This window comes from Aulonocara stuartgranti (genome assembly GCF_965226115.1).
Source record: "Aulonocara stuartgranti genome assembly, chromosome: 5".
Taxonomy (NCBI): domain Eukaryota; kingdom Metazoa; phylum Chordata; class Actinopteri; order Cichliformes; family Cichlidae; genus Aulonocara; species Aulonocara stuartgranti.
The window spans coordinates 28967810-28991944 of record NC_138943.1 but is presented as its reverse complement, the minus strand read 5'-3'; the positions used below and the strand labels follow the sequence as shown (position 1 = coordinate 28991944).

Below are 24135 nucleotides of genomic sequence, written 5' to 3'. Positions count from 1 at the left end.
GTCTGAGTGCAGGATTAGAAATGGCTGAAACCATAACTGTTTCAATGATTAGTCCGAAAGGAATTTTAAAGTAGTGATATCTTTATATGGTTCACAGTATCTATTGTTAAGGTGGCAAATATATCTGTGCTCTGAGTTGCAGCATCTGGGGAATTGGCTAGTATAAAAGGTTTTGCAATACTGTAATTCCCATTTGACACTTTTCTTTAAGCCTTACTGTTTTCCTGTTACTCAACTTTGAAATAACAGAGTTTATGCAATAGCCTTGCATAAATATTAGCATTACAGAATGACAGTTAACTAAAATGTTCCTGTACTTTAAAATCTGTCAGTGATCGAATGTACCGTCCTCTCTGTTTAAATATTTTAAAAAAAGAAAGAAAAAAAGTAGTAGTAACGCAGGCCGGGCAGTTAATTGATGTTTCTTTTTTAATTAAAACAAAGTAAATTGAAAATGAAATGAAAGCAATAATTAAGAAACGGTAATTGCAACACTGTGATAAAGATTATTGTGCAGCATTTCCTTTGCAGTCACGCTGTTGTGTATCCTTGTTGTAAATCCATCACACTTCTTTTACAGTGGTACATTTTTGTTGCTCCCTAAAACCAAAACTTGGTGTTATATTTAAAGTTCAAGAAAATCTAGTGCAAATTTCCATGAATTACTTTTGTTCACTTTCATAGCATTTCTTTTTGTCTCACCCATGTTACTCAGAGAACCAGGGTTATATTGATGACCTTACGTTTCCAGATTCGGAAACTAAATAAGCATCAAATAAACATGATTTAAATATTGACCTGCAAAATTTTAAATAAGACTTCAGTATTAATCAACAGCCCTTACTTGAGGATTTTATGCCAAGGCACAGTGACCTCGTTATGGGGGTGCATGTTTGCTCAACACCATCCTACGTTACTTCACTATGTGGATTTTTACATTAATTTGTCTCCCATTTTTATATTGTTATCAGCAGTAAGAGCCCATCTTTGATACAGACTATTTGTCTGTGGATCTGCGACACAGTAAAATGTGCCTCAGGTTTCTTTCCATTCCCTGGTGTTTTGCCCAAGGTAACTGTCAGTGCCTGGAGGGCCACCTCAATCCCTACCTGACTTTCTCAGTATGCAGGGGTTGTTATTTTAGGAAGTCTGGATATCTTTTTCACCCTCGCTCACCCTTTCTTTGGGTGACAGTGAAGCCTTATTAGTTTGAATTTATTTAACTTTCCTGAGTAGTTTTTCTAGACCACAACAGTGTTTCTAATAATATATGCATAAGTCAAAGATAGTTGAAGATGCCTCCTGTGGAGGAGAATAAACACTGACACTTTGGGTTTTTTATTTTCTTTTTTCAGATTAAGTAGACAAAAATTAATTGACATGGTAACTGTTAATGAAAATAGTCACTGGTACAAACACTCAATTAGTATGCTGTTTTATGATGCTGATGTATTTGTGGATGACTCTTAACCTCTGTAAAAATGAAACCTCAAGTTAGAATAATACACTGCAGACTAATACATGAAATTGTTTCATGCACAAACTTGCACTTGTGTAGTTGAGGTTGACTACACACTGGCATTACTGATGAGCATAAGAGCTTGGATACTTTGCAAGTATCTATATACATACCATCTGACCATACTGTGATGCGTCTTAGGTCACTCGGATCAAAGCATTTAGCTGTCTGGTTAATACGTGTTGGTGTGATCTGATGATACTTCCTATTAAGGTGTTTAACCTGGCCCTGGGAAGGGTCCCATTTGCCACTTTCTTTTAAGCCCATTATAGAGTAAAAGATTGACAGATGGAGTTATTCATTTAGGCAGCAGAGCTGATCCTCCTGGGGCAAACAGTTGGGTGGCAACGGAAGTGGATGTTTTAAGAGAGAGGGCCCTGCAGGTACCTGACAGCAGTCAAGTGAGTCGGCAAAACAGAGGAAACGTGTTTTGCAGCTTGGTTTGTTAAGGCTGTGTGAGATTTTCCGCTAAAGTGGACATAAAGGAGTGAGCGACAGGCAGAAAAAAAGAGTAAAGTTTTAAAGTCATACACATCAGCCAAGTTTTTGGCCAATACCACGCAGTACAGTTAATTTCCTGCCCTTCCTTTGAACCCCATCCACGCACTGTGAAAGAATGACATTATCAGAATGTGCTGCATTAGAGGGATATGGGTAATAGACTTGGAAGCATATATGTGTACAGTACAAGCTGTAATAGCTAAAACATATAAATAGTGTAGTATTACAAACAGTACTGCAGAGGTGACCTGCACATGCCCCTGTTTAGTGTAGGCCAGTATACATCAGCGTGCGCTGCTCTCCAAGAAAACAACCTATTTTGGCTGTAATGAAGTCTCTCGACAGGCTCTCACAAGAGCTGGAATGGAGAAAGCATGCTAATAGTGTGCTGTGGCACAGAGAGGATTGGTTTTGGCATGAATTGTGGATTACTGGTCTTGCAGTTTTGTTTTCAGTCGAGGTCCACCGATGATTGTAGATTGAAAAGGTTTAACTTGGCTATTGCCTATTTAAGGGACCATGTCAAGATCATTATCCTTTAATCACTAATAACCATTAAGTGCTAGTCGGGGTTACATTTTACTCCGTCTATCAGTAAATGGTTGAAAGAACATCTCTCTCTTTCAATTCCCTCACTCTTGTGTGTTCCCCCTTCGTGAATGATGGAGTGACTGATGACTTTAAAAAACACACAGTGGCCTTTTCACGCCCCATGAACCACTGAATCAAATTGCAGCCTAAAAATGCAGACACAGTCCATGTGCGTGCGCTCAAGTGAACAAAAAATGGCTTCTATTGTTGCCTGTTTGGTCCCTACTGTAAGAAGCTTTCAAAAATGTAGTTTCTGCTCCTCTGTCTTTATTCCTCTTGAATTCAAACTACATTATTCATTCACTGCGCACGGGTCTCACGCTGTTTGCAAGTGTGAGCAAGAAACATATAAACATGTTTGCTTGCTTGCAAACATTTTTACCATAATCTGAAGAGGTCCAAATAGTTAAACATGACTTAGTACGCAGAAGAACATGATTCTGTTATGGTTGTTTTTTTGTTGTTGTTTTTTTACCACATCACAAATCCTTAGTCTGTTTATGAAAAAGTCTATAAATAATTTGTTAGACTTATGTCATAAACTTTAGACAAAATGGCATTGTTTTGATTTTTTTTGTTTTGTTTTTTTTCTTGCCATGAGTCATCGAGAAATCGACAATGCTTCCTTAAGCACAGTTCCTGGTTTGTAGCATTTGACGTTGTTGCATTGATCTTTTGACAGTCTGTTACTAACAGAGTTTCAATAGTACACAAAAGCAGTGGATTATGTCACAAGTGATCATTGTCTTCTACATTTTTAGATCACTTATGTGGCCCTTATGCTCATGCAGGTGTCCCTGAATAACTAATGTATTCTCTAACAGCATCCCATCTCAGTTTAACTCGACTGAGTCAGCAATAACATATTGTGTTGCAGTCCTAATGTTATCCTGATGTAAGTTTAATCTTTACCGGGTAGACAAATAGAAATACTGAAGCATTCTTTCTGTGCCGGCCGTGATTTAGTTCATAGTTCTTGTTTTTCCTTTACTTTAATGGAGTTTCTCTTCTTAATGACTCCCCAAAGACCTTTGCTGTGAAAACATTTGCATCCAGGCTCACATACAAGCCTGCTGGTGCAGAGGGATTCTAACTCTAACACAGTCTATGTCTCACTGTCGCATTAAAAAGCCAATTTCTTTTTAATAGCAACAACAGCTGGAGCTGACAGGACCGGTGTCTTGCTGATGGAGCAAACGGCTTCTTAGCTGTCCTGCAGTTTAAGCCCAAATTGCTGCCTCATTACAGGAAAAGAGAGCGTAAAATAGTTGGAGAGGAGGGAGGAGAGGAGTAGAAGATATATCCTATACTTGCTATGTGTTGTTAGACATGTTATTGTTTAATGTAAAGAAAACACAGCAGAGTAGACAGGCTTGGCGATGTTAAGGTGAGGGGAAAAAATTGCCATTGTTAGATGTGGTGGGAGCCTATTTGCACTATTAACTTTGTTTCATTTACACTTTTACTCTTTCTACCTCGATCTTTCATCTAGTGCACCTGGTTGAGTCCGAGGAGATGGCTGAATCTACAGGAGTACCAGAGCAAGAAGCTGATGCAAGAGAGTGGCGTAGCTGTCCAGCGCTTCTATGTGGCTGACACAGCTTCTGAGGCACTGGAGGCTGCAAAGAGACTCAGTAAGTAGAGGACACACATACAGAGACATGTGATTCACTTATGTCAGCAGCTGCAATACGTTGTTGTTTAATATTGGTTTGTACCAGTGCTCATTCGTGGATTTCACTGATACATTACTTGAAGCTGTATGTTCAATGATTATTTGGGATCTGTCACAGTTTTTCACATTTATGGTAAATGGCCTGTATTTGTATAGCGCTTTTCTAGTCCCTAAGGACACACCTGTCATCCACCCATTCACACACACATTCACACACTGGTGATGGCAAGCTACATTGTAGCTGGGACGCACTGACAGAGGCGAGGCTGCTGGACACTGGCGCCACCGGACCCTCTGACCACCACCAGTAGGCAACGGGTGAAGTGTCTTGCCCAAAGACACAATGACCGAGACTGTCCAAGCCGGGGCTCGAACCGGCAACCTTCCGATTACAAGGCGAACTCCCAACTCTTGAGCCACGATCGCCCCCAATTTAATGAAAAGCAAGTTTAAGGTCAGTCTCAAATAAACTGGTGAGTCTGTGTTATAGCGGTCAGAATTGTGTTATTTTCAATTATTTTCATGCAGTATAGATTCAGCAAGTGCACTTGACTGTATTGCATTTGTAGCTCTCTTTTAAACACAGATGTAGTGAGGCATAAGCTAATTCCTAATTATTCTCTTACTGTAGTTTTAATGAGTTAGTGTAATGGTAAACTGTAATTGTATTGCTGTACCCAGTAAAACCTTAACGGTCCTATTTGTGCCGCATGGCTTTTGGCCCTGCTACCCAATGGCTGTGTTTGCAATTTAACAAGGCTCGAAGTTTTATCATGTTAAATTCCATCTTTGCTGTTTGCGTACGTGTGGGAGCTTGTGTTTTTGTGGTAGTGCCTGCTCAGTTTTTCATCACGGCATTCATCCATACTAATTTGTTTCGCAACCTCTCATATGAAGTTTCATATATAAGTGTCAAGCTTTTGTTTGGGTGTGTGTGTGTTGTATAAAATTCAACTTGCTGCCTCACACAGTCATACAATGTAAGGTAGTGGCCAAAATTGTGATTTTTCTTTTTCTGTTTTTGTACTTGTGGTACAAATTTTCACAGATGCATTGTAAGCACAGTGTTAAGCACACATACATATGTGTGTGAACCTACATCTGTCCTCTACCTTCCCTGTTCTACTTTCCTTTCACACACCAAATTGTCCAACACGTATAGTGTGTATTTCCACCCCCAGCTTTATATTTTATTCAGTGTCCTCTCTAGCTACAGCAGCAGCTTTCTGATAGTGCCTCCAGGTTGGTTGTCAGCCAGTGAGGTGCCACTCTTACTGCTGCCTTTGGGCTCAAGCGCCTTGGGCGCTGCTTTCAGTGGCCCTGGTTAAGATGCTGGCAAAGATAAACTGAATACGGGAAGAGAATATATATTTTCATGACAGTATCTAGAATGTATTGCTTGGTAGGGGATGAAATGGAGAGTCGGAAAACTTGGACAGAAAAGTTCGAAGGGTAAAATGTAATTTTTCTGCACTTACATAGCTTATTTTACACATACCTGAATTTTAAGGCCATGTTTTTCTTGTTCACTCATTAACAAACACATTAAAACACAAATGGCAGCGTTCACCTGCCATCAGGAACAACTTGGGGTTCACTCTGTTGCTAGCTCTGCCATTAGTTTACATTCCACACTACCACCTAAATTACAGCACAACAGTGGAATGGACAGTCTAATGAAACCATCAGACAGCCTTAAAGGCATGTGTGCTCTCAATTCAGACAGCATTTGTCCATTGACAGTACATGCACTCACCAACCATTCACATATTCAGGTTTTCTTTGTCATGCAAATACTGAAAGGTGATTTAAGTGAGTTTCAATGTGGCATGGTTGTAAGTGCCACATTAGTTAATGGGCTGGTCCGTGTATTTCAGGAACTGCTGAACTACTGGGATTTTTCCGCACAACCATCTCTTGTATTTCATAGAGAATGGTCTTTAAAAGAAGAAATATCCAGTGAGCAGCATTTCTCTGGAGAAAAATGACTTGTTCATGTCAGCAGTCAGAGGAGAATGACCAGAGTGCTTCTAGCTGACAGGAACGAAACAAAGAATCACTCGTTAGAACCAGGGTATGCAGAAGACCGTCTCTGAAAGAAAAACATAATAGAACCTTGAAGAAGATGGGCTACAGCAGCAGAAGACCACACCGGGTGGCACTGACTCATTAAAGTTAGAGAGAAGATTGGAAAAACATTGCCTGGCTTGATTCTTGATGTCTGCTGCAGCATTTGGGGGTGGCAGCAGCTCAGGAGGTAGAGCAGGTCATCTACTGATTTGAAGGTTGGTGGTTTGATGCCAAACATCCTTGGGCAAGATACTAACCCCAAGTTGCTCTGTGATGCATCCATCTGAGTATGAATGTGTGCCAATGTTAGAGCACTTAAAGCAGGGGGTGGGCAACTCCAGCCCTCAAGGGTTGATGTCCTGCAGGTTTTAGATCTCACCCTGGGTCAACACACCTGAATCAAGTGATTAGTTCATTACCAGCCTCTGGAGAACTTCAAGACATGTGGTACGAGGAGGTAATTTAGCCATTTAAATCAGCTGTGTTGGATCAGGGACGCATCTGGTGTGAGTAGGTTAATGTGACATGTTGTATAAAGCGCTTTGAGCGCTCCAGGAGAGTAGAAAAGCGCTATATAAGAATCAGTCCATTTACGAATTACATTTGGATTGTGGTCATATGGCATAAACAACTTCCATCCTGCCATCATCAATTAAAGTGCTAATAGTGAGGAAATGGGTTTGCATTATCTTGGTGCACTCTTAGTATCAGTTTAGCATTGTGGCCTCCACAGTCACCAGTTCTCAATTTCATGTAGTTTTATTGATCTTATTTCTTATCATATCATAAACAAATCGCATGAGCAGTCACAAAATTATGAGCTGAAAATTGGTAGGAACACATTCAAATTACAGCTCCCGCAGCTGACTGGGACCTTTTTTATGTTACTAATGCATTTCCAGTGTCCCTGACAACAAATATGTTAACCCAAGTTTTTGCAGTAATTTCAAGTCAGCTTGGTTAACCAATCCCTTGCTTCCCATAGTCCCTCAGAGCAGCTTTGCCCTAATATCTCTATTCATGCACTGGGCTTTGGTTGGTCCTTATCTGTGTGTGTCTTGCACTTTTTGTGCCCTTTGACTACTGCTGGCTCGCTAATAAAGCATGCAAGTGAGCATCCACATATGGTTCATTTCTTCAGACACACACTGACTGACTTTGTCTGGGCCATTTTAGGTCATACATAAATGTGTTAGAAAGTAAAAAAGGCAGAGATTAATAGTCTTTAGTTGAGATTTGTGGTGCTGATATACAAGCCGAGGCTGTGCCAAGCTTTGTGTCTGAGGCTGTGATGGGAAGGCAGGGAATGGAGCCAGCCTAGGATGAAGATCTATTTCATGGCTTTCCACTGTAGAGGACACGTGGTATGGCTCTCTACAAAAGATATGGATGTTTGGGGTATCTGAGCTGATCAGAGTGACTCACATGGATTTCGATGTCCTGCTGCGAACCCCTGACGTACACACAATTGAATGAACTCATCAAACATTGAAGCACGGGCACAGATGAATGACATTCATGGAGTAGGCTTGCTTCTATGAGCACACAAACACTCAAACATTCACACCAACTAGTACACTCCTCTCTGCTCTCCTCTCTTAACCGTGAAGTGGTTAAATTGGCAGTTCAGTCGCAGCAATGTTACACAGGAAAAAAAACTCTCATTCCTCTCATGGACTGTGGAGTGGTCCAGCTCTGGTAAGGTGGGCACAGACCGATTTGTTCTATTGCTGCTGAGGACAAACAGATTTTATCCTTCTCTATCAAAGCATTAAAAACATGTATCTGGAGCAGACTTTTAATTCGCTTTAACTTGAATGACACTCTTAGGGGAGAGTTTGCATTGCGTCAGATGGGCGATTCGCTACCAGGTAATGGCTCATAGAAAGTAGAGTTTGATTTCTTTAGTGTTGTACTGGGTGAGTCCTGCAGGGAGCTTTTGTGATGGCTGGTCCACTGGGACACTGAAAACGTTACCACACTAACTGCTGCTGTCGGTCCAAAACCAGTGACCCACATCCACTATTCACATTCACAAGCTACTAATTTTTGTATTTTGTGTGTGTATATGCATGTACAGATTACAGTTTACATCTACAAATTACACTTTTCCATCTAAGTATTTCTTAATCTAACCTTAATATGTAAATACTTTAAATGAAAGTTAGAGTTTGTACCATATTGCCTGATAATGCCTGATTTGGAACAGATTGTTTTCTTTAGGTAGATTTTCATCACCATAACCCAAAAATTTTAATATGCAAGTAGGAAATCAATCCTGTCATTTGAAGACTGCATCGTCTCAGATGCTGTGCCTGGAGCGACCCCCTGCTTGGGCTTACAGCAACCTGATGCTCGTATTCCCACGGGGATCACTTTGAGCTTCCACCTTCCACATCTGTTCTTTTTGTTCCTTCAGCTCCTGGTGCTTCTCGACGTTCTCATGCTCCTTCTTGGGATTACCACATCTATCACTGCTAATGTTTTTTGCTTGTCAGCCACCACCATGTCACCGTGGAACTGCTTAAAGTTGAATTCCTGCAGGATCTTAGCTCTGCTGTTCTCGAGCAGTTTTGCTTGTATGTTCCGGGTGGATTTTGGTACGTCTTGCCTATATTGGACAGAGAGCTTTTTGTACACTATCCTTGCTATATAACCGATCAGCTGCAGACCAGTTTTATTTTATATCTCCTTGAGTTTATTCAGATAAATTGCATAACACGATCTTGTTACAATGGAATGTTCTCCTGGGAAACTTTGCGCCCTGGCATTCATGTGGATGTTAGTTTGACACATACTGCTTACCTAAGCATTGTGCAGACAAAGCACAGCACACTATAGCAATGACGCTTTCCATAGGGACCCCAAGTAGGACAGCGTGGCCTGCCTCAGAGTATCACAGGCTCACAATTGTGTACAAAGCCCAAGGTGTTGACCCAGCTTTCAAACTCATCAGAGCCACCTTTAATCCAAAATTTAAGGTGCAGGCCAGAGATGATTCCTATCTAGGAGCCACAACCCAGCAGTTCACTGGGCCTAAAAGATCTTTGGGCAACATCCTACGCCAGAAACAGCACATCCCAGATATCCTGTGTCCATGCCAAACAGGGCAAAGTGGTTTTAGTGAAATTAAAACCTAACTAGAAGGAACAGTGCCGTCTTAAAAGCAAGCAATCATACTTAATATAAACACCATTGCTATTTTTTGTTCTGCATACTGCACTTTATAAAGACAGTTTAAAGAAATAACTTTTTAGTGCATTTTTGAAAGCGCTGTTTCTTATCTGCTAAGGCCTAAAACTTTCATAGGCAGAGATTTTTCACAAATGCTTTGTTTGAGATGTCACAGTAACTGCAGTAATGAATATAGATTTTGTGTTTGCCTTCGAAGCAGATTTGCACGGCCATGCACACAAATATACAAACACACATACCTGTGCCCTGCTACTGCCAAAGAGAATATGATTATGCAGTCCACTTTGTGTGTCGCCACCCGCCTGACAGATGCATCTGCAGAGCAAATCTTGATGGATTTTCAGTCTGAATTCTAAATCAAAACCACATTTTCCCTCTCTTTTCTTGGTACGAAAGCCCTTCATGTCTGCCATTTCCTCTGCCTCCCACAGAACTCGTTCATTGACAGAGCAGTGATGGGAAAAAACATCGGTCTGGATTCTTATCTTAACCGCATGTTGAGCCTGTGTGATGAATGGGAGCAACATATACTTGTGTATATGTACAGCTTACATCAGATGGCAAAGTGTTCTCTTTTAGCATTGTCATCTTCCTGACTTTCCTTTCAGAAATTGTGCTGCAGTCATATTCTCTGCGTCCTTCATTTTTTCCCTTTCTTGTTTTCAGTTTTATACTTTAATCTTTTCGTACTCCTCGCTCACCTCAGTCTCCCTCTGCTGCTCTCTTCCTCTCTTTGTGCTTAGCACAGCCTCACTGCCAGAATGACAATTAACAGAGGAAGGAAATATTTTAATTTATTTTTTTCCCACTGCTATGAATATTCAGTGTAAACAGTTTTTATGCATGGCTGTCAAATCTCATGTGTGCTTATTAAAAGGATGGTTGGTTTGATATGTTGGCTTACTGAATAATAGCAAGCTACCTTGACATTAGCCAACCCTTTGATGAGGCAGGTTTATGTGTGTGTTTATGCAGTTTTGCAAATTTGGTTATTCTTGTAAATTTTGTGATGTTGCTGGATAGGAGAGGGAACGAGAGCTCTATGGGATGTTCCCAGCTCACAGACACATTTACATTGGTTTCCACTTTTTTCCCCTCTGAAGTTGAGGTACTTTAAAAGCACTCAGATTGTCGGATGACATAGACGTCAATCTCAGAATAAAAACCGTGTGTGTGTGTGGGGGAGGGGGTTATTCTATATATAGTGGTTTATGTTCTTAGAAGTGAAAGAGGCTCTTTTGTTGGTCAGGATCTACTGTACTCAAGGGAAAGAAGCTCATATTGTTTTTTGTACGTATTGTATCAGTAAAACTAGCTTCCATACATTTTGTTGAACTTTGAAGTGAACAAAAAACCCAATATAAACAACAGCTAAATAACAACCTAATTACAGCTGCATACAATAGTTACATGGGCTGTAAAAGCCAAAAATTCTGTCAGATGTGGAAATTTGCAAAAGTCTTAAGCCACCCCTCATTTTTTAAAAAGTATTTTGTTAGGAAGATTTTTATTTTTATTTTAAATTGTTCTTTGGGAATCACCTTGTTGGTGCTGGTACTGTTTTTATGCTTGTCAAACTCCGCTGTTTTTGGCTTTTTTTTTCCTAGATTCATTGCTAATGGGAACAAATTTGTTTTTGTGATAGGCTGCTAGTATCAAAATTATCAAAATAAAATAAACTGTTTACGGCAATATTTTTTCATCGTTTTGATGGTCACTGTAGTGGCTGTATTAATTTCTTAAAGTGCTCTCTTTCTCTTGTAATATAACCACACTACGGACGGACAAGCGCCTGTTTTTATGTGTTGTCGTTAGCAACAACGACGGTAAAACCATCGCGTGTCCGCTTGTTTATTTTCCATATAAACCTTTCACAATAAAGCTCAAGATCCTGTTGAGACTTTTCAAAATAAACGGAATCACGTGAAAGATGCAGAGTGTTTACGGATGAGAAGTAAAAAGGAGCTGTCAGGTGCTAAAAAATAAACCTTGGACTCAAACGTTAGAACAGGCTTTTCCCCGCAGCACGGCGTCTAATGAATACTCACAAAGAAAACGGCGGCCGTTACAACTTATGTCTAAAAATGTATCGTTTCAAGCATCGGTTAAAACACTCGACTTCAGGTACATGACGCGCAGCTGGAAACACTTCACGCAAGTCGAGCTGCCCGAGATTCACAGAATTTACAGAAAATGTTAAATTTTTGTGATTTATATCGTTATCGGGACGATAGATGTCTTGTATCGGGATATGAGATTTTGGTCATATTGCACAGCCCTACAGTAGTATTATAAAATACTATATTTTTATCACAACATGATCATAATTCGGTCGTGGGGAAAAAAAAGTGTCCCGCTGTATTTCCTGTTCACTCCTTACTTGAATGATCTTTAAACCTTAGAGCTTTCATCAGACTGTCATGCTCTAACCAAACCTTAACCGCCACATCTCCGTATCTCAAGTTTCCATACGCAGCATAACCTCATCAAAGCTCAACCTATATTTACGGTATGTTGAACCAACACTTTCTGTACAATTCATATGAAATATGCTTAGTGTAGTGAATTCAGAAACTGTGCTTCCAGATGCAGTAAATGAATTAAATGTAGGTTATATGCTCGTTTAGATGATTGGTGTTTGTATGTGTAATGTTGCTCCAGCAGCCAGTTTCTGATATAATCACTGCAACCATCCTAGTTTTGTGTGACTGGTTTTGAACTGTCTTTTTTTTTTTTTTGTATCAGATATACGTTTGATTTGTAGTACATGCTCCATCCGTTCAACATCGGAAGAATAACAGCATGAATGAGCATTTTGTTTTTCATCCATTTTTCGTGGAATCTGGATTTTCAGGGTCGACTGAGTACTTTGTGAGTGCTTAGCTGATTTCCTGCACAGCAAGTTTAGCATTTTCTTTTTCAAGTTTTCTTCAACAAAATTGGAACAAAACAACAAAAAAGGTCTTTCCATTTCTGAACTACTTGGCTCCTGTAATTGTTGCTTGCAGGTGTATTATTTATATTTGTCTTTCTTCATAATTCAGCAAAATGTGGAAATTCAACAAGAGTATATTTGACAGACTTTAGGTAAAGCACCGCTTTAGGCAAAGCACCACTTCTGTGTAGATGCCAAAATATATGTGGGAAAGGCTTGATATTTCAGTAGATGCTGAAACAGTTACTGCTGACATTTTGATTCACTATTTGTTTAACAATTGTAGGATTGAACAAGTTATTTTACTGCTATTTTATTATTGCATTATAACCACGTAACAAGCATTGCATTAAAGCATATATTGAAGCTGTTAACATTACATTAAAGTCTGTTATTTCAGGTGGTATCATAATCATATAATAATCTTTCATTGCAGGAGCAACTGTAATCATTTTATACACATTGCATTTTGGTGCTTATTAAAGAGTTGAAGCTCGGTCAGTTAATTGATGGTCAGAAGCTTCGTCCGGCGCGATGTCCGGCCGATCTATTGAGTAAAGTGGCCTAGAGCTATGGAAAGATTGCATACAGGCTTACAATACATATATCACATATAATCTAGAAACAGGCCTGAATAAAGGCCTGAGTGTATTCAACAACCTGCTGCATTTGAGTTTGTTTGGTAACAGATGACTCAGAATAAGTCAGGAAGTATACTTCTGAAATGTCTTTGTTTCCTCTGTAAAGTGTGCATTTTTTGGTGGTTATTTTGAGGAGCTGTCTGGATGAGGCTATTTGAATAACCAGGTTGTTCATTGTTATCTTTTTCTTTTATATTCTTTTATTAAGTTTTAAGTAGTATCATTTGATTAAAACATTTAAATCAAATCAAATCAAATCACTTTTATTGTCACATCACATGTGCAGGCACACTGGCACAGCACATGCGAGTGAAATTCTTGTGTGCGAGCCCCACAAGCAACAGAGATGTGCAAACACAACAACACAAACGAGCAAAATACAAGAATGGCCAACCTGAAACTAATAAATATATGTACAATATATAATAGTGTATGCATTTCTGGATGTGTATACTAAATATTTTCCTACGTGTGTGTGTGTGTGTGTGTGTGTGTGTGTGTGTGTGTGTGTGTGTATACACATTTTTACAAATTAAATAGTAAAAAAAAAATAAATAAAATAAAATAATAATAATAATAATAAAATATATAAAATATACAGAGTTGAATATGTGCAAAACAAGTGGCATTAATGTACAGTATGGAGTGCATAATGTTGAAGTTCCAGTAGTGAAGCTGAGGTGTCTATGACGTGTTCAGCAGTCTGATGGCCTGGTGGAAAAAGCTGTCTCTCAGTCTGCTGGTACGGGACCGGATGCTGCAGAACCTCCTTCCTGATGGAAGCAGTCTGAACAGTTTATGGCTGGGGTGACTGGAGTCCTTGATGATCCTCCCCGCTTTCCTCAGGCAGCGCTTCCTGTAGATGTCTTGGAGGGAGGGAAGCTCACCTCCAATTATCCGTTCAGAGCACCGCACTACTCGCTGGAGAGCTTTGCAGTTGTAGGTGGTGCTGTTGCCATACCAGGTGGTGATGCATCCAGTGAGGATGCTCTCAATGGCACAGTGATAGAAGGTCCTGAGGATGCGGGGGCTCATGCCGAATCTTTTCAGTCTCCTGAGAAAGAAGAGGCGCTGCTGCGCCTTCTTCACTGTTTTGTTTGTGTGTACTGACCACGTAAGATCCTCAGCCAGATGTACACCAAGGAACCGGAAGCTGCTCACTCTCTCCACAGCAGCGCCGTTGATGGTGATGGGGGTGTGTACTTCTCTGCACCTCCGGAAGTCCACTATCAACTCCTTTGTCTTTGCGACGTTGAGGGTGAGATGGTTGTCTTGACACCAGTGGGTCAGGGCGCTGACCTCCTCCCTGTAAGCCGTCTCATCACCGTTGGTGATAAGACCCACCACTGTAGTGTCGTCCGCAAACTTCACAATGATGTTGGAGCTGTTAGTGGCTGTGCAGTCGTAGGTGTAGAGTGAGTACAGGAGAGGGCTCAGTACACACCCCTGTGGAGCACCAGTGTTCAGTGTGATGGGGGATGAGGTGATGCTGCCCAGTCTGACCACCTGGCGTCTGTCAGACAGGAAGCTAAGGATCCAGCTGCAGAGGGAGCTGCTCAGTCCTAGATCCTGCAGTTTCCTGTCCAGCTTCGAGGGAACGATGGTATTGAATGCTGAGCTGTAATCTACAAACAGCATCCTCACATACGTGTCTCTCTTCTCCAGGTGTGACAGGGCAGTATGTAGTGTCAGGGCTATGGCATCATCAGTGGACCTGTTGTGGCGGTATGCAAACTGTAGAGGGTCCAGTGAGTCGGGTAGTGCAGAGCAGATGAAGTCCCTGACCAGCTTCTCGAAGCATTTGCTTACGATGGGGGTCAGGGCTACAGGTCGCCAGTCGTTCAATGAGGAGATGGTGGAGGATTTGGGTACAGGGACGACGGTGGCCATTTTGAAGCAGGCTGGGACTACAGACAGAGAGAGGGAAAGGTTGAAGATGTGCGTGAACACTCCAGCCAGCTGAGCCGTGCATGACCTGAGGACGCGGCCGGGAATCCCGTCCGGACCAGTAGCTTTATTCAATATATTACACATATAGTTTCAGTTGTGTACGTGCGTGCCTTCGGTCTGGTGGAAAGGTTACAAGGTTTAGCTGGTGAGGTGAGAGGTGAAACTGAGTGCATTTCAGGTCAACACAAACGCACACCCACACGTCAGACGTGTTGATACATCACAATAGTTCATTAGTCTTAACTAAACTGCCAGTCTTACAAGGTATGACATAACACACACATACACTTTTGCTGGTGATGCGAATGGTTCCACTTCCTCTGGCAGGGTGCAGAGAAACATTTACACCTCCAACTGAGCCTGGCGCTGCTGCATGAGATCATCTAGAGGGTACCATATGCCTCTACACCAACCCCACACACGGCCTAGCCAGTGCCATCTGTCACGAAAATGCACTTTTCCACCATGGGCATCACCACAAGTCATTTTGAGGAGTTCCTTATCCAACCATGACGCACCTCACCTGAGTCCTCCATCACGCTCCCCTCCGATCTGTCTAGACTGGCCTGTTTGCCACCAGAAATTCTGTGCTGTGCTTTCTGTGTTTATTTTTTTTGTTCTTATTTTTATTTAATATTAGATAATTGGGGTGTTTGTCGATCATTATAGCTGCTTGAACATCTTGTTTTATTGTAGCTTTATTTCTTAATGAACATGGGACATCGTTGCATTGGATTAATACAAAAGGGTGAGCATGAGGCATTCTTAAAATTCCCTATTACATCAGATTTGTTTTTTTCCTAATGAATAATGCAAGTAAAAATGTGTGCTGGTTAAATCTTAGTGAAAAATAATTTAACAGCAATTATTGTATGTGTGTTCAGTTACTGTTCAATTATAAAGTGCCAGAACTGCATAAAGTCATTGGGGCTAAACTGACGGGCTAGAACTTTGTTGTGAAGGTCAAGATTTCTTATTCAGCTGATCACACCTTCATAGCTGATAAATTGTATGACTCGTCAGACTTGGTGGTAACACTCGGCAGCCGTGTGCTGTTCACACTGAGGATCTAAAAATGAAGCAAACAGATCAGGCTCGGGTGGTTTCTATTTCTTTCCAAACCTTCACACCTTCCTGACATTTCACCAGGCTTAATGCTCCGCTATGGTACTTTGTAGTGTAGTTGGGGGATATGACTAATTACTCGATTCAATGGTTAAACTAGGTAGACTAGTCTGTCAAACTAGTGCCATTACACAGCTTTTTTTTTTCCCCAGTGAGGCAGTAAATGTTACATTATAGCAGACTCCACTGATGAAAGTCGGTATTTTTGTTTGCAAAAGTCAGAAAATGGAGCACAGACTTTTCTAAGTGTTAAAAATCACTGCTTTAGTCAGCAAAGCCTGGCAGGTTGGAAATGAGGTCTTTCTTTTTCAGTATGTTATTTTCTTAAGTAGCAGTGTTTCTTGCACAAATAGGTACATTTAACAGTCATCAGAGGGAAACCCAACCTGCCACCTCGTCTCAGAAATGAACATCTGCTGTAAATGGCACTATATGAAGCGATATTTGTAAGCAAGGTCTGGATGAGTCAAAATTGAGTACTTTGGCCATGATCACCAAAGGTGTGATTAGAGTAAATATGGTTTACAATTTTATGAAAAGAAAAGCTTGAAGAATTAAAGTGAAAAATTCTCGACTTTAAGCCTCTAAGGCAGCTACTGTAGTGGCAGAGGAAACATTGCACGGATAGAGGGAAGACGGCATTTGTTTAAAGAGCAGTAAATACTGGATGCAAATGTCATGCAGTCAGAGGATGAAGTAAAGGCCTGAATGGAGAATCATCCTGGGAAGTTATGAGTGGAAACATTTTGGATTCAGCACCACAGATCGAAAGGGTGTGGATGGAGGAAAGACAGTTTGCTCTTTTGTATAAAGGCAACTGTCTTGCATCGACACAACCACAATAACATATCCAACACTGCATCTTAGCTTGCCATTGAATTGAATTAGTGGAAATTTTACTAAATGAAATGAATTCTACATCTTAAGTAGTTTAAAATTAGGTTACATGAGATGCATTCAAATGAAGTGAAATACATTTCATTATCTTTTCTTTAATTCAAACTTGAATGAAAAATGAATGCGAGTGCCAATCCAACTGTGTTTTTTTTTTTCTTCTTCCTTTTTTGGATTTCAACCAGAGAAATAAATAGAAATCTGCACATATTGCTGACTTCTCGAAAGCTTGTGCTTGGCAGCTACTACACCTGACCTGCATGAAACAGACTGTGAACTAACAGATTTTATATGCATAAATATACATTAAGCAAAAATGGTGAAAATTGAATTGATGAACAAACTGCAATGCATGTAATTGAATCTAACCCACTGTACAAACGTGAGCTTTGATTGACTTGGTATCATATATGTATTGTAGGACTTGACAATCAGAAATATGTTGAAACCTTGTCGTGGGCTTTGAGTATTTATATGGCACATTAGCGTTACTCATGCTTCAGTTCACTTGAGCTCTTTTATGCCTTTGTGTCCCAAAACTTGTGCAGTTGTAGAGCCATTATCTGAATAATACTCAGCCTAAATTGCATGTTTTATTAAGGCTATTCCATGATTCATTGAGCAGTGAATTTGTAAGAAGCAACGCAGTGATATTTTCTCTCTGTTGTGTGTGTGTGTGTGTGTGTGTGTGCGTGTTCTCTCCAGTTCACATCCAATTTTTGCCTACCTTGATTTGGATAGCAGTGCTGTGTAAGACCTGGGTCTTTTGTCATCAAATTCTATTATACTCAGCTCTGTGTGTGATAACTCTCCCGTTCTATCAATGACAAATGTTTGGACATATCTTGCACTTCAATAGAGGGTTGAAAACGGGGGGAAAAGGTACTGTACACATCGCGTGCACATGGGGCCCTTCTTCCTTTTCAGCGAGGGACAGACAAATATTTTACTGTCAAACATGGTTAAAACACGGAAAATGGCCAGACCTCTCCTCGCTGTGCACATCCTCCCTTCTCATTCACACTGTCCCCACTGGAGCTGCTTCATGCACTTCAACATTTCAAGCGCCTTTTAAGACCACTTTCATCTTCCCCCTTCAGAAAATGAGGCAGAGTCTCTGGTGAAAAGCGCTGACAGTAGCAGTTAGCGTTGAGTAGTGTTGGCTCAACCACAGCTCTTTTTCTTCTGTCTTTGTCTGAAGTATTGAGAGATGAGACGACCCTCTCAGAAGTTGGTCTGTGTGACTGTGTAGACCAGCTGGAGCCCTCATTGCGTCCTCTCCTCGTTGGTCTGCTGGACAGAGGACACCGAAGCAGCTGCTCATCTATCAAGCCACTTGATGTTACAACGGGTTCTCGCACTTCATGAGAATATGCAGCCTGAGCCTCTGAATTTTGCGCTTGTTTCGCTGCCATCTTTGTGCTCTTGCTGCCAGCAATTTCCATCAGAGTCTTTGTCATTTCCACCTCTACTGTTTCCAGTGTAAACATTATGTGGTGAGTGGAGCTGTGCTGAGATTGGGTCTGTTTGGTGTCAACCATTCAGATGGGTGAGCTTGTGAATCACTGAACAAACACACAGGGGAAGATGTATTTGCTAGCTCACTACCTCTTTTTTGACATGCAAGCCTATATATGAAAGAGCTGTTTAAGCGGTTCATGTCTTGAGTCTGTGGCTTCCAGATAGACATTTTTTTTTGAACACACCACTATATTTTGGATATTTAATGTTTGCTGACCAACAGTGCATAATTAATAATACTCAGTCTTTGTGTTGACTGCACAGTGTAATGTATAGTTTGCAGTAAAAACATGATTGGAAAATCCGTCAGGTCATTGGCTGCAGCTGCTAAGAGACTGATATGAAATATTTGTGCCCAAATGATAAGAAACTGACAAATTTGTAGCTGTTAGCTGTAATTTGGCATGCCTCAGCCTTTTCTCCAATTTCCCTTAATAATAACTTCTTGATTGCCATCCTACCACTGAGACCATTTCTGATGAGGGTTAAGGGCAAGTCTTTCAGATACAAGTCATCTTTTGTCTTCTACTTGTCCAGTTTCCTCAATATTTTTTAAGAACGCACTGCACACCATGCTGAGATGTGCCACATGTTTGGGTAATAGCACTTTGGAAATCACCGTGCTGTTCCAAAAATATTTTATGCCTGTCAGACTGTTATCTTTGGCAGTTTTCCTAGAGTCAAATAATAAAATGAGAACAAATTGTGTTTTGGCAAGAGGCTTAAGTGCCTAAAGATACAATTTAAAATGGGTTCTTTGGTAAATTGTCTGTTATGTGTAGAGACAATCCTGGTTCATCCCATTTAGAACTTGTTGCACACGTTCTAAATGGGATGAGTTACATAGCTCTTAAATTGTGATTGTGAAGTTAAAACAGCATTGGAGTTTCTTATGTATTGAAACCACACAGTGCGCTGTTGCCTTCTTCTTTAGTCACTCTTTTCAGCCTTGTAATGTCTTTGTCACAGAACTATCCAGTTATATATGTTGTATACTATATACGTGTGAAAGTGTCTTTTTTCTTTTCTTCCACAATACGTGTTGACTTTATTCATATTTAAGTCGTGAGTGTATTATAGCATGAGTGTGTTTTGAGTGTTTTGAGACGTACAATGCAAAACTTTTTTTTTTTTACTGTACATTTGTTTATTTTTCTTTCCCATATGATTTTTCTTTTTCATTCGTCCCTTACTTCAGGCTGTTGTTGCTCACTCCTACTCGCAGCTCCCCTTATTTTTAGTATTTCCTAAACACCCCCTCAAAATGTGCCCAGACCTTCTGTAAAATCATCATAGATGGTACTCATTTGCCAGTTTAATCACATCGGAGGGGATAAGTAAACAAAAGCAGGTTGTTAGCTGGAGCCAACTGCAGATATCTGCGTCTCACTCACTGCAGGGCTCCTGCTGATGGACTGAACAGCTCTCGCCCCTCCATAGTGCTGCTCTGTCACACAGGAAGACAGATGTTAGCCTGCAGTTTTTCACTACCTGCCAAGATAGCACTCATAGCACGCAATGAGGAGAGAAAGTGGGGGTGGGGAGGGGGTGTGAAACAAAAGGTTATTAACACAGACACAGCGACCCGCCGACTTGGAGACAAAGCAGAAAACCACCCGTAGGCAGCATGATAGCTGTGAAGACACATGCGCATAAAAACGTCGAGAATTTTCAAGCACAATATGAGCGTTCCAAAATAAACAAGCAGATGCACATTACACTGCCCTCTCCAAGGACCTGTTGTTATCCATTACATTAGCTGGCTCTTAGGTCTTGCGTTGGTTTTAAAAAGGGGGAAAAAAGCAATGCATCTGAAATAGTCTTAACAGCTGTAAATAGGCTTTGCAGGGTAAAGCAGCCTGTCTCTCAAAGAGCTGATTTCCGTAAGCAGCTTAGTGTTTCCACCTCCTCATTACGCACCACAACCTTTTCATGTTGTGGAATTATTTTTCACACGTCTTCTCTATCGTATTAGGATGATACTAATGTGCCAGTGAGCGTGCCGCCTATTGTTTGTTGTCAGGGCACATCGGGTAAACATGGGGCACCTGGTCGTGCCGGAGTTGAAAGTAGTTCGAGCAGATACAGAAATTGTGGAGTAAAATGTGCAAGCTCGGCTGTGCTTCGTTGTAGTGAGCTCCAGCCATTAGATACGTTTCATTAGTCATCAGTGGAATTGGCATTGCGTTCCTCCTGCCCACTAATGCAGCAGCAGATGTCTGTAGATTTTAGAGTTTTTCTCTGCAGTTGTTAATGCTGAAATGAAGAAATTGTATCAGTCAATAAAAGGGCCTCTCAGCTAGTTAAACTTTTATTTATTTATTTATTTATTTTTTACTCTTTTTCTTTTTTTTTCTGGCGATCTTGTCTTTAACAAGTTGATTTTTATTTTTTATTTTTTTTTGTTAACTGTTTCCCGATGAGCCTCGATACAAGTAAATGTCTTCACCCTGGTTTTTGCTCCGAGACGAATGATTCGCCCTGCAGATATCTCCATGGTCATTTAGCACCCATTGCTCCACAACACCATTATCATTATGATCACCCTTCTGCTTGCATGGCAATTAAAAAAAAAAAAAGAAAAAAGAAAAAGGGGGAAAAAAGACTGAGAGGAGACCGGGGGCATCTCAAGTTGTCATTAGAGGTGCTGTCCTGTGTCTGAAATTCAGGTGGACTTGTCCTCTAATGAGGACTCAGCTGTCATGCAAGCCGTGACTGGAGGAGTGTCACAAAGAGGTGCCATTGTTGGTCAGGGAAACTGATATTCTTTTTCCACTGAGTAGCACCGAGATGCATCATTAGATGCAGAGACACATGGACACTGGGCTTAACCAGACAAGACAGTGACATGATAATTATTTATTTAGTTGTAGCGAACAAAGAGGATAAATGTTGCAGTCTTTGGCTATTTTGGTGTTCAAATCTGTTTGTTAGAGTCTTGTTAGGCCCATATATCTGGTTGAACTGATGCGCCAGTAGTAAGAGGGCTTTTACCAAGCGCGCTTATGATTTATAAATGTTGGTTGACTTTTCAACCTCAACTGAACAGGCAACATATTCTGCTTAAAGAATTTCAAGACCATTATATGTCAAGGTAGATGCAAAACAGAGAGATTTTATTTTCCTGTCTCTCCTTTTGGTTCACTTGCCATCGCTGCATGAATAGAAAACCATTTAATGTCTGACCTTTTCACAGTCTGGTAGAATTGGGGGAAAAAAGGTAAAAGTTTAGAGAAAGCAGAACTTTTTCCAAGATAATGTCAGCTTTATCTGCTGCGCTTACAGCCCCATCTTCTAAAAATCTGTATTCCTTTGTTAAAAACAATGATTTTACTGTATTCATTTAGACATTTGATGGCACAAAGAAAAATTGTCGAATACTGAAACTGGGAAATTTCATTGTTATTTGACTAGTGTGCTGATTTTAAAGTGCTAGCCCTGTAAGAGACAGGCTGTCCCAGGTGTATCCCAGCCCTGAATGGGATAAGCAGGGAATGATGGATGCATGCCGACCAGTTTATAAAAATCTTTTGCCGTTAACAAGTTATTTATGAGCACAGCTTAAAAAAACTAAAAAAAAGTTTGATGATTTGTCTCTGTGTTGTTGTTTTTTAATTAAATTTAGGCTTTAAATGATTCGCAAATGATTTCCTTTTGTTTTGATTTACATTTTACATCGCATTCCAGCATTTCTGGAAATGGGAGTCGTAAATGAAATCATTATACAAGCAGTCATTAAACATGACCCGCTCTGTGCACTTGCCCTAATGGTGCCTAAGTGTAATTAAAATAAAATGTGTTGATAAGGCTATTACACTAGGCATTTTACAGAACTAAGCGCTGGCCCTAAATTTGCCTTTTAATTCACATGAAAGGTAAAAATCCGGCGCACATATTCACTTTTGTGCTTAAACAATTAGTAAAGCTTATTAGATGGTTTCTTTGTTTCGGATCATTAGTTTCCTGCGTTGCCTATGGTGCTGTAGTAGATTATGAGTCCATTTTCACAATATTACTGATACATAGTTGTGACACAGCCAAAAATCACTGCGGCAAAGTGACTCATAAACTAGAGTCGACAGAGTCACTAGCTTTCTTGACATCAATATGCAGCTGACAGCATAATTGAAGTTATTTAAAGGTACACTATGTGCTTCTAGATGGAAGCAAATGGAGGTGCAGATTGTTTTGTTTTTTTCCTCCTACTTATCGTAAAATAGCTCTATACTGGGAAAGTATAATTGTGCCTACGCTACTTGTTTTAATGATCCTGTAGACTGACATTTCCGGCCTCCTTTTTTTTTTTTTCTTCTTCTAAAGAACAGATTCCACCTGTTCGACAGCAATCAGCACTGTCTGGCATCATAATCGAGCACAGATGTTGAGGGTTTGACTGCGTTTCTTTTTATTTTTTTTATTTACTGTCTTTCCTCTGGTGTTAATGGTATTTATCCATAGGAAGGCTGAGACTCAGACTGGCTGTGTTTGATTGTAGCTGTTCGTGGCTTGTGTTTGTTTTCTCCTTACTCCCTAGAGTTTGATTAGTCTTCCCCATTTAGCCGCCGCATTACTTTCATTACAGCACACGAGTGTCGGGGAGGGCCACCCTGATCTTTTTCTCTCTCCTTGCAGATGGTAGCCTCATCTTACTCTCTCCGGATTGGCGCATAGCCCGCATCTGTCCCTTACCAGGCAGCATTCCCCCTCATGGCGCAGCCTCGAAGGCTTAATTAAATATCAGACCAAAGCTAACTGTGCTGTTGGCCGCTCATGAGCTACATGCAGAGGGAGGAGGGTGGGGGAAGAGAATAGCCTTTCAAAGTGCACAGAAAGACTGGGGTGAAAGAGACACCGACTGCAGAAGTAACGTCCTCTTTGCCAGCTGCCTTCACTGGCAAGCAGACTGGGAGTTGATTTGCTCTCATTACTGGGAAATAAGTAAAGCCTGAGGATGATGACCGCATTACTCAAATTGCATACGATGAGATCGGAGATGTTGTGCAATGTTAATCTCCTTCCGTGTGTCCCCAAGAAATGGAAAATAAATGAAGATGAAAATCTAGCTCCATTTCTTCACAGAGGGCCATGCATGATACAAATGGAAGCAGTTAGCTGATTATGAAACACTGTCTCCCTCCAACTAAGAAGAGGATTCTCGTTCAGCTGATAAGCAAACTAATATCAGTCTGAGGAGATTTTTTTTTTAAATTATTGTGGCTGGATAACAGAAAGGGATTATTCACTTAGCCAGTACTGTAAAGAAAACATACAACAAAGCAACGTAATCAGAACATAGAAAATGTTCCTGTGATAAAACACCCACCTGTGTCACCTTTCAGATGTTTAGAGCTAAATATTGCATTTTTTCCACTGTGTGAACATCTTGAGCTGTGACTCATCACCAGCGCTTGCTGGTGTCTTTATTAACTTCAGACACGTGCCCTTGTTTCTGCTTTTTCTTTACAGTTTGACATAAGAAAACTTTGACTTGTTTCAGATTTTTTTTACATTTTATTAC

At 40.6% G+C, this 24135-nt stretch overlaps 1 protein-coding gene across 1 annotated transcript in view; it reads left to right on the top strand.

Annotated features, from left to right (window-relative positions):
- The window catches only part of suclg2 (succinate-CoA ligase GDP-forming subunit beta), a 109054-nt gene that overhangs the window by 12991 nt on the left and 71928 nt on the right, over window positions 1-24135 (top strand). The window contains exon 2 of the mRNA XM_082532681.1: window positions 4104-4245. Within this exon, the coding sequence (XP_082388807.1) occupies window positions 4104-4245 (142 nt within the window). The remainder of the gene's footprint in view (window positions 1-4103; window positions 4246-24135) is intronic.